The 16,714-nt window shown below is 42.5% G+C and overlaps 1 protein-coding gene across 1 annotated transcript; it reads left to right on the plus strand.

The window, feature by feature from the left end:
- The first annotated feature begins 1,425 nt into the window (after nt 1-1,425).
- foxd7 (forkhead box D7) lies at nt 1,426-2,382 on the plus strand. The gene has a single exon (XM_070848531.1). It carries the CDS (start codon nt 1,426-1,428, stop codon nt 2,380-2,382), a length of 957 nt encoding a protein of 318 aa, XP_070704632.1.
- The last annotated feature ends 14,332 nt before the right edge of the window (nt 2,383-16,714 follow it).

A 16,714-nucleotide genomic window follows, 5' to 3' on the forward strand; every position in this document is an offset into this window, starting at 1 on the left:
CTGCCCATTATTAAAGAAGATAATCTGACGGGGTTATGGCAGTCTTTGGGTTTGTGCTCCAAAGGAGAGCAGAGAGTGTTGGGTTTCTGACGCAGAAATCTCAGGTTATACACTCTGCGGATCAAATGTTATTTCTTCTCCATTTCACACATGGTGATATTTATCAATATGTCTCACCAAAGCCCAAAATGTTGCTTCTGTGCGTTTAGAATAAAGGCAAACAGCCTTATCAGTTTATTCAAAGGAGTCGCCGTGCAGGCAAGAAATTATTATTTGCACATTCCAGTTTTATCCTCTGTTGTAGCCTCCGTCTGAAAAGGTGTAATTGTGCGTCAAGAGCGTGCGTAAATAGCGGCTGCAGAAGCCTTCGAGGGGGATTAAGAGGTAAATCTCTGCCTCACGTAGAGGAGCGGTCGGGGATTCCCCCCTTCAGTCCTACAATTCACGACGGTGCTGTTGTGTCCCCAAAGTGTCCATCACCTCATTCAGAAATTAAACTATGTGTTCATTGTCCTTGTATTAGCACTGCCTTTTATTTGTTGCATAATATGCTGACAGATTCCCTTCTACATTTTGGGGTCTCAAGAAAATTTTAATGAAAAAGAAAAAAAAAAAATTTACGGACATTTTACGCAAAAATTCTCCAGAAATTCTCCCCATGTCTTAATTTAAGATCCGTCTGTTATTAGAGGCAAAGAATATAAAAATGGAATCTTTTGGAAGACAATAATAATGATTTATATCGCAGGAGCAGCTTACAGAGAGTGTAATAATATTCTTTTTGACATATACTGTAGGATAGAAACCAACGTTGCTTTATTTTGTCCAAATTTTATTTATTTTTATTGTCACAGTTTAACTCTGACATTACTCTCCTGGATTAAAAAAAAGACTCCTCTCTAAAAATAGTCTTCTGATTTCCTGCTCCTGAGGATGTGTTCACTGAACGGCTCTGTTACGTCCGCGTCGACTTGGCACCACTGCGCTGATGATGAGAGAGCACCAGGAGGCTGGTATAGGCCTTCTTACCCTCTGCGTACTTTTCATTGGTCAGGATCCTCTTCCTCGTGCCTCGCCGTGACATCACATCCACCCGACCCACAGGAAGGCAACAGAGATTACAGATGATGCTGGACATCTCACAGGACGCACACACTTTTACGCTTTACGCACGGTCGCTCGCTGACCGCTCTTTTGCGCTTATAGGCACCAAAATAAAGGATATCTGCGCCGATGCGTTGCGGTTTGGACACTCTGCTGCTTGAAAAGTAGGAGGAGGACTGTGCGCGGATTTTCACTTTTTTTTTTTTTTTTTGCAAATGGAGATGAGTCCTGCGTAAAACTCTGGTCATCGCATTTCAGAGAAGAGCTGTCACTCTCCCACCTGTTAGCTGGTGGCGTTGGCTTTACCCGCGGACATCTACTATGACATTGGGTTTGGACATCATGGAGGATATTGTTATCGACGTAGTAGGGGAAGGACTCAAAGACAGCGGAGAGGAGCAGCTCCTACCTTTGGATGAGTCGCGGAGCGAGCAGGACCGCAGCACCGAGACTTCCAGCAGCCAGAGCAAAGAGCGGGACAGCGACAGCCCCGCACCGGCTAAAGCCAAAGGTCCCGCGTCCGTGAAGCCTCCATACTCTTACATCGCTCTGATAACGATGGCCATACTGCAGAGTCCAAAGAAACGGCTCACCCTCAGCGAGATCTGTGACTTTATCAGCCACCGCTTCGCTTACTACCGGGAGAAATTCCCCGCCTGGCAGAACTCTATCAGACACAATCTGTCGCTTAATGACTGCTTTGTAAAGATGGCCAGAGAGCCCGGGAACCCCGGGAAGGGCAACTACTGGACGCTGGATCCCAACTCCTCGGACATGTTTGAGAACGGGAGTTTTCTGCGGCGGAGGAAGCGCTTCAAGCGGCAGCATTTCCGCTTCGATCCCCTCAAGGAGCAGCACCTGGAGCCCAGCGGACTGCACGGCTTCCCGCACGGTGCATACGGGCTCGGCGCGGCCGCTCTGCAGCTGCCCAGTCTGGAGATCTACCCCTACCTCCATCACCACGCGCCCTCGCCGTGCAGCTCCGCCACCATCCCACCTGTCAGCAGCATCCTGCCGGCTCTCTCCAGCTTCTTCTCCCGCAGCGCACTCACAGCCAAAGCTTTCATCCAGGCGCAGCCGGGCATCGATGCCTTCTCCCCGGCGCAATGTACTGCCTACTCTCCTCTGACCTCCGGCGTTGGCTACGCCTCCCCTGCGCTCTTCCACCCCGCGGCCTCTCCGCACTTCCTCAGTTTACATCAGGAGTACCAGAAATTACAGACTCAGCGTGGCACCGCGGACCTGGCCAAACACATCCACGCTGCTAACAACGAATAATCAGTAAAGCGGACTTTGAGCTCGTGTTTTTCTCAGGTAACAGAGACATTTTAAGCAGAAGCTCACAGTTTCTCCAGCGTTGGAAATGCGGTGAACCTGCTTTAAAAGAATGTTGTAGATATGTTTAAAAAGTCCCCTTCCTTCTCACCTTTATGGCAAAAAAAACATTCAGCAGACGCCCTTTTTATTTTGATCATGAATTATTATCTTTGTGTTGAAATATTTAAATGACGAGTTTCCTATACTTTTACTTTTTTTTGGAAAGAAATAAAAGTGAATATTTAAACCTTGCATTCAGTTGTATTTTCTACAGATCAGTGTCGTAATATGATGTTATTTAAGGACTTTAAATCTTTTTACATGTCATTTGTCAGCGTGCTTTTAATTTCAGATCCTGGGTTCTGACCATTTCCGCTCTGATTGAATTATAATTCATAATAATGATGATTGAACAAAATGAACTTTATTCAAATGTTAAGAAGTGTTCGATCGCTTCATAAACAAGGAGAAATGGTCCAAAATGAATTAAGATAATGGTGAAGAACAAAATCATATCTCAGGCCAAATTTCTTGTATGACTGTTAAAAACGCGCGTCACATCTGCTTAAAATAATCGATCAAATCAATCAAAATCAAAGATTACACTCGTGAAAATGCGTTATCGATATTTTTAGTCTAGTCTAGTCAGTAATTACCAACGACTGGGATGCTCTCTTTTTTTTTTTTTTACAAAGGTTTTAACAAAATTAAAGACAATTCAATAAATAGCTGGAAAAATATTTCCTGCTTTAGAAAGTGGCGTGAAAAGCAGCACGTTATGAACCGTGTTGGGTGTCGACCTAAGGTCAAGGTCAAAGTCACTAATACTTATATTAATGCACAGGCTTATCAGGTGCGTGTGCGTGTGTGTTTGTGTGTGTGTGTGTGTGTGTGTGTGTGTGTGTGTGTGTGTGCTGTTGGACATTAAACACTATGTAACGCTGAAAATATACATGACTATAATTGCCTTGTTTCACAGGGCCACACACACACACACACACACACACACACACTCCTGTCCGCCTGTTTCCACAAGAAAATCTGTACAACACATTTTCATGTGAAATAAGTTCTCATGTGTTTAATCAGAAAGCTGTTTTCTGCCCCCCACATGTTCCCACAAAGGAGCCTTTTTAATTTATCACTTGTTAGGCCTATTTCCTCCTGTCATTATTATTTTTATTATTGTCATTATTATAGAGGAGACTAAGCCGAAAATATGCTGGTTGATTTTTTTTTCTAATGTTTTTGTCATCTTATAAAAACGTGTGCTAAAAGTCATTGAACTCATAAAGAGGTAACTTCTTAATTTGAATAATATAATAGTATATTACTACCTGAAAAAGGGTTTTTTATGATGTTAATTGATGCAACTAAGTATAAATTCAATTTAATTCTTGAAGAAGTAATCCAACAGTGCAGTTTAATAATAATTAAAAAAAAGATTTTAAGAAAATATATACATATATATATATATATATATATATATATATATATATTGGTTGTTTAGAAATTGTCAATATTCTCTGGAAGTAACATTTTAATGAGGAATCCAAACAGTGTGACTCATTTCCTCTTTTTTCCACGAGCAGGCTGTTGTATAAATGTTCCAGAGTTTAGATTAATTAATCAAACCATAATCTATAAATTAACGCAAAAACCAAAAAAGCTCATCCTTCTCTGCTTAAGCAAACACAGTGTGATTTAACCCGAAGATGCAGGCGGGATAAACCAATCAATAAATATATATGTTATTACTCAATTTATCCCCAAAACTTTCCGCCTATTTCTCCATGCCACTAATACAGATTAACGGATTTATTTTTCCTTTCTTGTTCATTTAAGTCGACACGGCACTGCTTTACAGCGAGAATGACAGTAGTAAAATAATTCTAGGTTTCAGAGCATGGAAGTATTTATTTAATTCCATTGTGAGTCTGGTTTTTAGATGGATTACCATGCTGAAGCTCTTGGACGGGGCTGATGGATCACACCACACGCTCAGTCCTTTAGCAGACTTTGGCACCCAGTGAGGGGCTGAAACAAATAAAGAGATTGTTACCTGATGGTGAGCTGTGAAGCTGCCCACCACTGAAAGAGGAGCACGCTTTCTCAGTGATTCTCTTCCCTTTTCTGTGCTCCATTCAGGAAACTTTACAGATGCGCCCCCTTTTTTTGATGCTTCGATTTAATTCAATCTGTTCTGAGGTTTTCTCTCTCTCTTTTTTTTTTTGTCATAACCAAATGTCTGATATTTGTTCTGCTAATCTTAAACAGTGTGGCCAGAGCTGTGGTTGGACTGATCTGAGTTAAGATTCATATCTTACACCACAGCACTTCTGCCATTAGACTTTATCTGATTGGAAAGCCAAATATACAGATGAACACACATTTCTTTCTGATTTAGATGATCAAAAGTCAATATGAAGACGTAGTATAGAGCGGTTGTAACTCACTTAAAGTGGGAACAACAGATCATATGTGATGATTGTGTGTGTGTGTGTGTGTGTGTGTGTGTGTGTGTGTGTATGTGTGTGTGTGTGTGATCTATACAGCAGGCCGTAAATCATCATGCCCCTTAAATGCCCAATACACACAAACAGGATGTTTCACTTTAGTGCAGTTTAAAATCATGGTGGGGTGTGAGTAGGACACAGGATTAATAATCCTTAAAAGGCACCTGAAGAAGAACTCTTTATAGCGAGCTTATTCTGCTGGTGGGGAGCCCAGAGAAAAGAAACTGAAGCAGGCAAACAGTGTCGCAGCGACTGATTTGCAGCCAGGGAGGGGCAGTCAGGGTCATTTTTTTTTTTCAAGGGGGGCAGAAGCCTTTGCACCTGATAAAATAAGCAAGTCAGACGTCCCAGGGTGTGTGTGTGTGTGTGTAGCTGTGACTGCACATCAGTTTTCCATCCTGAGGGAGGTAAAAGTTGCCAGTGCACTGCTTCAAGTCTCTTTACTTTCCTATTTCCTTTGTGCGTCATTGAGTGTGACACGGTTTATTAAATCCCCACTTGTATTACGAGTAAAAGTCTCTTTTTTAGTGATTAACAGCAAGATTTTCCTGTTTTCAAGCATACTTTCCTCCAATATATCTTTTGTGTGTCGCCTTCATGGTAAAATTTAATGTAATCTGCAAAGTCACTCAAGGGGATTGTGTTTTAAATTGTCACCACAGAGAACTTTACTCAATGTCATATTAAGGTGATTCATCACATATTTGGACACGATGAACGGACGTTTATGTGACGACCCGTCAACGGTGCATGCCATGTTACACCACTGCAGCGTTTCTGCTCAGTTCCACGTGGATTATCAGTTCTGAGTTATCACAACTCATAACGTCCCTCTGATGTGGAGCTCGTTTCTCTGGGAAAAGTGAGTCCATTCGGTCAGAACTCCATTCATGCCTAACAGCGCCGCTGTGCCATGCTTTCATTCTCCACTCACAAACGCCAAGCCAAACAGGCAAGATAAACTCATTCGTAGAGCACCCCGCCTCGTTGCCTTCTGCTTCCACAGCAAAGTCCAAGTGGGGTGGGAGGGGGGAGTGGTGCATTCTGGGATAACCCCTCCAAGTTCAGTCAGGACAGGATAAATAATGTGTCTGTGTTGTTGCAGAGAGTCTGAAATGCATCGTTTGGAATACATTTACTGCAAATATTTTCCCTGTCTTATAGCCTGCTGTTTTTTTGTTTGTATGACTTCTGAGGCTGCCTATATGCTAAAAATCTCCTGGCCAGCGTAGCACCAGTGCTGCTGAGTGTTACTGTGTATTTTTGTATAGTGTAACCCATGTGTAGTGGGTTAACTTTACCCAGAACACATGAGTAGAAAACCTCAAACAACAGATTGACCCAATGTTGGTGTTATTTTTATATTACTTTTGTGTTATTGGATCAAAATAATTCTTTGTCTTTGTCTGGGGGGGGAGGGGTCTTCATATGGGTGCTTTGTCAATTTTGAACACTTGATCAAAATTCAAACAATATTATTTTTATATCACTTTCGGGTTATTTACCCAAACTAAAATATGATATGGTTGCAAGCTGTTATAGAGAGTTTTTCTAGCTCTATTCAAACTTACAGGCCACTTTTTGTTCCTGATTGGTAATAATACGTTTATCCTTGGATGTTACATGCACGTCAACGGATACATTTGCGACCATTTTAAGATAAAGCTTGAGCTTGTTGTGTTTAATACCAGGCCAAAACAAACCACTGGTGCTCTGCAAAGCCAACCCTGTATTATTTTTATCCAGTGAATTTAAGCATGTAACTGAACACCTGATTGCCAGGGACTGATTTGTCTTTGCTTAAGTATATTTCAGGAGGGTCATTTGTGCAGCTTTGGAAGCAGAGTTGGGTGAATATAAAGGCTTAGGTGTTGTGGTTTTTCAGTTATCATTAGTAAATCTTGCACCTTTCTGCCGAGGCAGATCACAGCTGAGGTTTTCTCTCCTCTCACTTTAATGGCTGACTTCCACAGGCCTCACTCGCTCTTTGCCGTTTGCTTTTCCTGGCAGGGCCAATCCCCGCTGCCCTGCTTCAGGGAGTTATTCAATTATAAATCTTCCACCCCTCTCTTGCTGCACCCCCCCCTACCCCCCTCTCTGTTTTCCCTCTCTCACCGTTCTATGTGTTACTTTGCCAAGCCCAGTAAAACACGCTGCTCCGCTGGTGCACCCCTCTCCAGTCTCGTGCCCAAGAATTTATTATGCTCAGGGTGGTGCGGCGGAGTGCGGTGTGTTTTTGGAAAAGGGACCCCCCCTCAAGCCTCAGTGCCAACAGATGACAGTGACATATAGCAGGAAAGCCACCCAGAAGGAGAATGATCTCACACCTCAGCCACGCGCTCAGAGGGAGTGGGAGAAAATAGAGAGAGAGCGGAGAGATCTGCAGCTGGGGGCAGAGGGGACAATAAAATCAAGATGAAAAGAAGCAAGGATGGAGCAATGAAAAGGTAGAGAGGGGGGGAAAAAAACAAACACCAGCAACTGAAAACAAACAATAAAAAGCAAGTAAATGATCTGATGACTCTGCAAGAGAAGTGAACCAAAAATATGCCTGTGACTTCTTTAAATACTTTAGGTTTCTTGCTTAACTTGAACATTTTGTTCTAATAATTTCCAAATACACAAAACTATGTTAAACCTCTTAGATATTCTATTCTACCCTCAGACCGAGGCTTGTTTTTGCCAGCCAAGTTCTGGAGGAAATGCACTGCTCCATTAGGCATTTTAAGAAAATCCGCAGTTGCATTTTATAGCAGATAGAACCTCCTCTTTATGGCAGCTGTTTCTCCAAAAGCCTGTGAAGCAGCAATCTATAACACTCAGTCTTCTCTTTCTTGTTGCTCTTTGTCTTCACTCCTCCCGGTGCCCCGCTGTCCTCCAGCTGGCGACCTCATGCCCTCACCCTGCCCATGCGGCTTGGCATTACCACGACATTCCCACTCCAGGTTTCTGTGTACCACCTCGTGCCTGCATCCGCTGCAGGTAGCAGGCCTCCAACCACCAAGAGAAACCCTTAACAGGCCTGGGATCAAAGGCAGCGGGAGCGTGATGTCACCCACGGCAGCCCCGAAACCACTTATTGCACTAAATGAGAGCCATTAGCCACACAAACAAAGACTTAAAATTCTCTGTCATTTAATCAAAAGGGGAGCAGGAAGCACAATTAACATCTGGGCCAAGATGTGTCAGAGAGGGGTCAGGCTATAACCGTGCAGGCTCTTATTACAGTCGTACAGTCTGAGGCCTGGCGGTCGGTGTACGGCCTAATTAGAGTCAGTAACCCCAACCTGGCTGTGGCTCGCCCGCTTTGACTGATCTCTGAGGAAGACAAAGTGGTCTGCCTTCCACACCAGGCATCGCCATGAAGAGCAGGGGATGTTTGAAAACTAGCCAGGTCGTAGCTGGAAACCTCTCTCACTCCATTTACTCTGTGCCTCTCTCTCTCTCTCCGTCTGCACTTTCTCTCTCCACCTCTCTCCCCCATTACATTTGGTTTTCTCCCCTCAATAACGTCTGCAGTGGCATATTACAACTTGGAAATGGATTTTAAAAGGGAGTAGAGGAGGCTGCCAGAATGGGAAAAACATGGATTGACTCAATGGGAGCAGATTAAGTGGGCATGCCAAACCTCACGCTTTGTAAGAAACAAGAAAAAGACCCTTTTTACGTTAGAGTTAAGGACCAACCGCATAGCAGGGGGAAATCAAAAATCCCACCCTCCTCGAAAGAGAGAATGAAAATTTCAGGCGGTGAATTGTTACCTCATACGAATGCTTTCCCCTTCAGTGTCACCTTCAGTGAATAAGGCTTGGTGCTGTGAGGCTGTCAGTGTCAGAGGACAGGCCTGCTTTTTTATCATTGCTGCAGGTCTCTGAGCTCAGGGAACTGTAAAGCCAATTCATAGGCCTGCAAACATCCTGTAACAGCAACATAAATCCACTAATTCAAGCCTTTGTGTTTGGTAATGGATGTTGTGCCGTACGATGTAGATGTGATATGATAGGATTGATAGATCTGAAGATCACTGAGGCTGCTTTCTAGCACCGCCCTGCCACCCAAACTGTCGGCCAACGAGCCGTTCATCCCATGTTGCCTCTGTTGGTGGTCCCTGGTGTAAGCTATATTTTCCCCTCACTTCTCTCTCTCTCTCTCTCTTTTTTATAGCTAACACAAAATTGTTCCTAATTCGCTGCTGCTAGAGGGGGGTAATTTGCGGCTTTTGGCTGAGTGTCGCAAGCCCCAAATTTGAAAAAGCTGCTCAGTTGAAGGCATTCTGTGAAAGGCGGTAGGAGCAACAGTGGGAAGAGGAGAGAGTGAGAGACTAAATTCAATCAGTTGAAAAGGAAAAACAGCAAAAACACGATAAGCTTCAAAAGGCAGAGGACGGCAATGCAATAATAACTGTTGGGTAGTATAATCTGATTTTTGTTTAGCCTATGAAAACAATCATCTTGTTATCAGACTATCTTGAACAAAATAGCTCACATTTCTTGCGTTTTCGGTCATCTTGCTGCCTCAAATTCTCTGAGATGAAATCTCTATCCAGCTGACTGTCAGTTGCACAAAAAAAAACATCTGTTAAAGAAAAAGCAGCTGAATATTCCTAAAGGCCATTTAATGACCAGTAGTCAGGTGGTTAAGCAATTATCTCTCAGGTAGGACTCAAGTCAAAGGAAGTCAAGGAAAATCAACTGCTCAAACTGGCTCACCAAAGGAGTTCCTCAAAGATGTGTGCTTGGCCCGCTCATATTTTCTGTTTACATAATTAAGGTAGTCATTAGTGTGCATTGAACTTATACTCACTATTATGCAGATGATATAGTTTTTTTTGCTGTAGATCCTCGCTTCAAGTTGTACTCAAAAACTACAGTCCGCTTTCAATATTTGGCAGCTCATAGTCAAGTTAAACTTGCTCTGAATGCAGAGACTTATTGATACTGTTCTAATGCCAGGACGAAACCTGTGAACATTGTTATTAGCCAGTGAAAGACAACAGAAGTTGGTACCTGTTAGAGACATCTTGGTATTTACATTAATAAATATCTGTATTTTAAAGGAAAAGTTAGACAATTTGTGAAATACACTCATTTTCTACTCATTAATAGTCAGGTGAGAAGATTTACGCCACTCTCATGCCTGTACACTAAATATGAAGCTACTGCTAGCAGTCAGCAAACTGCTTTCCCCCATTTCCATTTTTGGTGCAAAGCTAAGTTAGCTGGATGCTGCCGGTAGCTTCAGATTTACTACACAGACTATCAATCTTCTCATCTAACTTGTGCCACAAACAGAATAAGGGTGTTTCCCAAAGTATCAAACTATTCCTTTAAGTAACGTGTTGAAAACTTTGTGAGAAACTGTGACTGAATTTAGGTTTTTATTGTAAACGCAAGTCCCAGTTCTCTTTTGAAGCTGGTACAGGGCTTGTTGCAGCCACCCTTTAACTGGTTCTTGATTATGGTGATTTTTTTTGTGTATGAATGCATCAGCACAGTGTGAACATATGTTGGTCTGTGTTTATTGTAGGGTGTTGAAATTTGTAAGCAAACTAAATCCACTTATAGATCATTGTGCTTTGTATTCCATAGCTGGGAGGCCAACTCTGGAATATAAATCATGAAATAATAGAAATAATGAAATGCTTGAACATATATGTTGCAAGTGAGTGTGAAAATTAGTTACCAAGTTAGAAGATAAGTCTTAACAGTTAACTGAAATGAATGAATCAACAGATAAAGATAAAGTAGTGACTAAGCAGTTGAAATAGTTAGCTTAAATAAGCTAAAAGTAGTGGATGTGGTTGAAATAGGTGAAAGTAATTAATAAATGGTTTAAATATCCAACTTCTGTCTCTCTAAAGATATAAAGTATGAATTCAAACTTGACCAAACCAACCAAACACTGACAGTTTAATGGCATAAATCATTGAATTAATATCGCCTTTTATGTAGTTCATAGTGTCAAAAAGCATGATGGGTGATCATGGGGTATTTAAGTTCACTGTCAGATAAACTCAAATACTCCTGCTGTGGTTGGTACACGTGAAACAAAAGCTTAGGAACCAACAAAGGTTGTGGAAAATAAAAATTCAATCAAGGTTTCGGTGAATCTGATGTGCTGTCCACATGATGCCGAGAAGATGAGCGAACAGGAAGTGACTGATGGAATATCTGCGGCGAGGCCGTTGGGTTTACTGATAGGTTTGCGCAGGAGAGCGTCTGGATCTCTCTTTACACCCAGAGCTCCATGTTCCCGATGTGAAGGGGGGACTGAGAGCTCCTCCATGGCCTCGTCGACACAAGGGCCCTGAGAGGTGCTCATTCATTTTGATTAACAGGGCCTTCCTCACTCTCATCCCATCCTTGGTGGTTCACTCTCTCCTCGGGGGAGAAGCCCACATGGATGTTTTCCTTTTTTTATCCCACATGGTTTTTCGCTTCCACAACAGCACGTCATTACCCGAGTGTTTAAACACTTAAGAACAGTTTAAAAGGAGGGAGAGGAGGTGGTGGTAGAGAAGGAGGAGGAGTGAAAAAACACTCACGAGCAATGAACAGTTCTACATTAACTCTGCATCACTCAGGGGAGCTATAAAGGCTGCCCCGCAAGCGAAATGAAGTCAATAAATAAATGTGGCTGTTGTCAGATGTCTGGAATAGCTTGAGAGGGTTTCAGCAACGGGGCAGCCCACCATGTTGAAATGAAGGGTGATAAGTTTGGGCGGCCCCGCAGAATTAGACGCTACAACTTGCTGAGTGCCATTGACTAATGAGGGCGGGTTTGTTGCATGATAAATTCAAAAACGAGAGGAGCGTTTGATCTGCACCAAACCACAGTTTGTCGAGAGTCACAATGCCTGCTTGGAGAAGAACACCATCAGGACACACAGGAGGTTTATTGTTTTATGCAGATCCCACATGAGTTGCCTCTGATAACGACGCCACTCCCCCAGAGGCCTGCTTTCACAGCAGTCAATCAAAGCAGACGTGACAACAAACAGCAGAAAGAGACAGGAGCTGTCAGTGGACTGAGCATGCCTGCTACATTTCACGACTTCATTGGATTAAAACACTTCCTCAAATTCTGTTTGCTGACATGCAACTGCAGCTCTTCCCCCCGCAGGGTCAGCCCTGAAGGAACACCAGCAGAAGATATAACACATGAGGAAAAGCAGTAGCAGCTGGACGAGTGTTTTTCCAAGTTAAAGCAATTGATCAGTGAGCGTCCAGAGAGTCCAGAGGAGGAGGAGGAGGAGGGGGTGGGGATGGGTGGGTGGGGAACATGGTTCAGAGGAAGCTGCAGGTGTGGGGAAGAGAAAACACAATCACATCTTAAGTCAAACAAATGCGTCTCCGCTGATGGAGATGGATCGAGGGTCAGCATTCCAGTCCACGCTGGAGATCTCCACCACTTAGCCCTCAGGTCCTCTCTCTCACTGCGCCTGCTGCTGCTGCTGGGCCAAACATCTGGACATAGGGAGAGCGAGAGAGAGAGAGAGAGACAGAGACAGAGATGGACATGACGGTGAAAAAGGAGGGATGAAGTGAGGTCAAGAGAAGAGGTGAAAGATGTTAAACGAACAGCCGTGTTTATCTTCGGGGACTCCTGTGGAGGAGGGAGCCCACATAAGTGAGCTCGTGTCGGTGGGGGAAAGTTCACACCCTCCTTGTGACTGCTCTCCACTTCTCTTCATCTTCATCTGCTTCACCTCTTTCAACATTTTTCCAACATCTTCAAGGCAGCTCAAAGTGAGGCTTCAGTAAATGGGGCAACATTCTGTCTAATCCTGCAGCTCACCCTTTAACCTCCTCCATCAGTCTCCCCTCTCCTGCCATCCTTCAGAGAGCAGAAGCCTTAAACTAAACTAAGCTGTTTTTTTCTCTGCCTCCTTCTTTGTATTTTCCCCAGGAGTCCTGTAAAACCCTGCCCTGCTCTTGTTTTCTCTACAAGTCAAGGGATGAGCTAGAGCTCATAAAGACAAAACTCAGAGGGCACACTGAGGTCCTGGGCTCTGTAAAAAGGCTGTGGCTGCAGCTCCGGTGGTGGAGGAATATAGAGTTATACACACACACACACACACACACACACACACACACACACTCACACACTCACTACACCTTGGGGGTATTTGATCCCTGTGAGCAGTGCACGGCCTGGGGAGGACACGCTCTGTAAAGTTCCCCCCCCTGTGCTGTGTTCTCTGTAACAGCAGCCTGGAGCTTGTAAAAAGAAAAAAGAAAAACTTCACATATGACAGGTGCCAAATACTGGAATGTGAAAAAGTGAATGATGAAATATTGTTGTGGTGCTTGTTACTTCCCTTCCTTTTCAAGTTTTTTTTTTCTTTTTTTGATTGGCATGTGTATAAGTAAAAGTAAAAGTCCTGCACTGAATTAGTCACTTAAAACATATAAATGTATTTAATGTAACGAAATGAAATAACTAATACTAATACTATACTACTAATACCAGCTAGCTAACTACTTTTAGCTAACTTTTATTGCTCTTTTCTGCCAGCTTGCTAATTATTCTGATGTTTCCTCAATCAGGTGTTATAGCTGACTTATTTTTTGGTTCAACTTTTTTTTTTTGATTATTTTTTATTATTATATATTAGTTGAGCTACTCCGTTATTTTTCCACTAAAACATTGCAACTGCAGAAATGCCCCTGGGGCATTCATAACCATCGGCGTATTTTGATTCAATAATCTCATCATATTTTTTATATATCTTAATCTGAATAGTAAATAACTGTCAAAAAAATTTAGTAGAGTAAAAAGTTCAGTATTTAAAACAAAATGGAAATACTAAAGTAAAGTACAAGTACCTCAAATTTGTACTCAAGTGCAATACTTGAGTAGATATACTACTACATTCCACCACTGCATGCATGCGTGTGTGTGTGTGTGTGTGTGTGTGTGTGTGTGTGTGTGTGTGTGTGTGTGTGTGTGTGTGTGTGTGTGTTTTACTGCTGATGGCACAGTGGAGGATTTATTTGAACAGATGTGAACTCTCAGTGCCAGGGTGACCTCAGGTCCTACTTGGCTACACTGCAGCTGATCTTTCCGCCCTGGAAAAATAACACTCTGTTTAACAGACTGACCTGTGGAAGAAAAACCTCGCAAACACACTGTGTAATAAGTCCAGGAATAAGGCTACATTTCCTCTCACTGAGTAATTGAATCTCAGTGTAACCTTATCAGTTCATGCCTTACTGCAATGTGGAGCGCATGTGTCAGGTTATGTCCTTGTCTTGTGTGAATTATCTCAGTTACAGTAACCAGACTATACAGTAAAAACAGAAGTTATATTCCTTTCAAAGTCAGATATGTGGCAATGGATTTATACTGCCATTGACTGAAATGGAGGGTTTTTATAACAAATGCATTGCACATTAACGGCACCAAGCATGAGTTAGGGGAGTGCAGAGGTTGCTGACAAGAGCCATAAAGGAGGTGAATTTATGTGTCAAAGCGATACAGGCGGGAGGTCAGAGGCAGAGTGAAGTGTGGAGGGTCGACAAGGATGAAGAGGCAGCAATGTTTGGAGAGAGGACAGGAGAGAGTGATGCTAATTTATACCCCGCTAATTGGAAACAGCAGAGCCCTGCACCTGAACCGCATTCTCGGCCCTGTGGCCAACGCTAGGCCCGGGCAACGTGGGAGGGTGATGAGGTCCGGGGGATGGAGAGATGGGATGGAGGTTAGGGTCAGTGTCAATGGCAGCTTTGTTGTTTCTGTCCCTGCAGACGGGACAGAATTTGATGTGTGTGTATATGTGTGTGTGTAAATGCAAGGTCTCTTGTCTATATGTGCGTGTCTGAGCAGAATTAGTGTGTATGTCAGAGATTTCCGTGGGGTCATGTTGTTGTGACAGTCTCACACGCGCGCACACACACACACACACACACACCAAGCCACAGCCAGAGTGAGGACCACCCGGCCTCAACAGAGAGAGAGGAAGAGGGGTGGGGGTGGTCAACTTAATGTGGCATGGTTTCAATCTGACACGATCTAACATAGGACGTGGCTGGACTTCAGCAGTCTAAGCTTCCTAGTTAAATAAATATGACAGCCTCCACAGATAATTACCGTGCTGTGACCATGTTGAGTCATAGCATCCGTTAATTATTAGACGGCTGTGTGAATACATGGATTCATTTTTTTTAAATCCCCACTGCTTGTGAGTTTCTGATGTCTGTAATATTTCAGTGAATGATGGTGTATTCAGATGTTGGCTGTGACTGAGGTCTGGCACCGTGCTGAAAAATGAAGTAATCTTAGAATTTAGATTGAAAAAACACTGACGTTGCTTGATGTGCTTCATATCTGCCGGATCTGTTTGCACTGCTAAGCAATGAGTCTTGGTGTCTTGGCCCATTTAGGCCAGTGACTTTCAACCAGGGGTATTTTTACCACAGGGGTTACTTCTACAGTTGCCGTGTGGTACATGAAAAGATTGTGGAGTAGCTCCGTTAATCTGAATAAAAAAGGAATACATACATACAACATATGAACAGGTTAAAACGGTTAAAACAGTTTGCTGAAAGTAATGGACTAACAGTTAAAATAGTTATCTAAGTGAAAAAATTGTTCATAAAAAGTAATGGTTTAATGGTTGAAATAGCTAAAAGTAATTGATTAAAGGTTGAAATAGCTATCTAATGGATTATGGGTTAAAAGAGTTAAAAAATAATGTAATAACAGTTGAAACAGTTAGCTAATGCAAACGGGTTTACAGTTAAAATAGTTAGCTAAAAGTAATAAATAAATGGCTAGTTAAAAGTAGTGGGTAGTTGAAGCAGTTAGCTAATGGTAATGGCGACAACAAAGCTAAAAAATAATATAAATATAATATAATATAATATAAATATTTAGCCAATAATGGAAATGCCGCCAAAATGGTTGAGGCTGTTCAAAGTATTAGATAAACAGTTGAAATGATCAGCTTTGGGTGGACGGTGAAAAAGCTAAAACTAATGACTAAACAGCTGAAGTAATTTGCTGACAGTCAAGGATGTGTTGTTAAAAAAAAACCCAGAAGGAGTCAGCAAATGGTTGGAACAGCAAAAGTAACAATTGAAATAAAGCCAAGGGTTTTGGAGAAATGGTTGACATAGCAATGGGTAATAAATCCACAATTAAAATGGTACAGTAGTGGATAAACAGTTGACAACTGATATTAGTCAAATGTGCTAAAAAGTATTGTGACAATATCCACTTTTCTATGTTAAATAGAGTTAGAAATATCCAGTTCACGTAAAGATTAACATATTTGGAACATGGCTAGTGGTGTCACTGAAGGGGTACTTGAGTTCATGTGATAGGGCTGCGGGGTACGTCAGATAAAAACGGTTGGGAACCACTGATTTAGGCCTTATTTTCCTAATACGGCTGTGTGGTACTGATGAATAATCCATCAAGTCAGTGCTAACTGACTGGCTGTCAGCAGTCACCCAAAAACAGCCACCCTGTAATTTACAGGATGCATACAGCAAAGAGCAGATAAATAGATATGTGCCCAAAAGCCAAATTCCTCAAAAAACAAAAGAGTGGACTTGAACATATGGGTAGCATATTAGTGGCAGGGGTCTGATCACACAAGTTTCTTCTTAGGGCAGGAAAGAATAGAACAAGATTTAGATGTGGTAGGGGCTGTTTTGTTTCCCTTTAAAGGCGTGTCAGTTGTCTGCCCTGCTTGGGGATATTGGAGAGAAAAAACTTCTTTCTACTTCATCACTCCTGGTGATTGACATCTCGATAGTCTGCACACATGA

This window comes from Pempheris klunzingeri, chromosome 17 (assembly GCF_042242105.1).
Source record: "Pempheris klunzingeri isolate RE-2024b chromosome 17, fPemKlu1.hap1, whole genome shotgun sequence".
In the NCBI taxonomy this organism is placed as follows: domain Eukaryota; kingdom Metazoa; phylum Chordata; class Actinopteri; order Acropomatiformes; family Pempheridae; genus Pempheris; species Pempheris klunzingeri.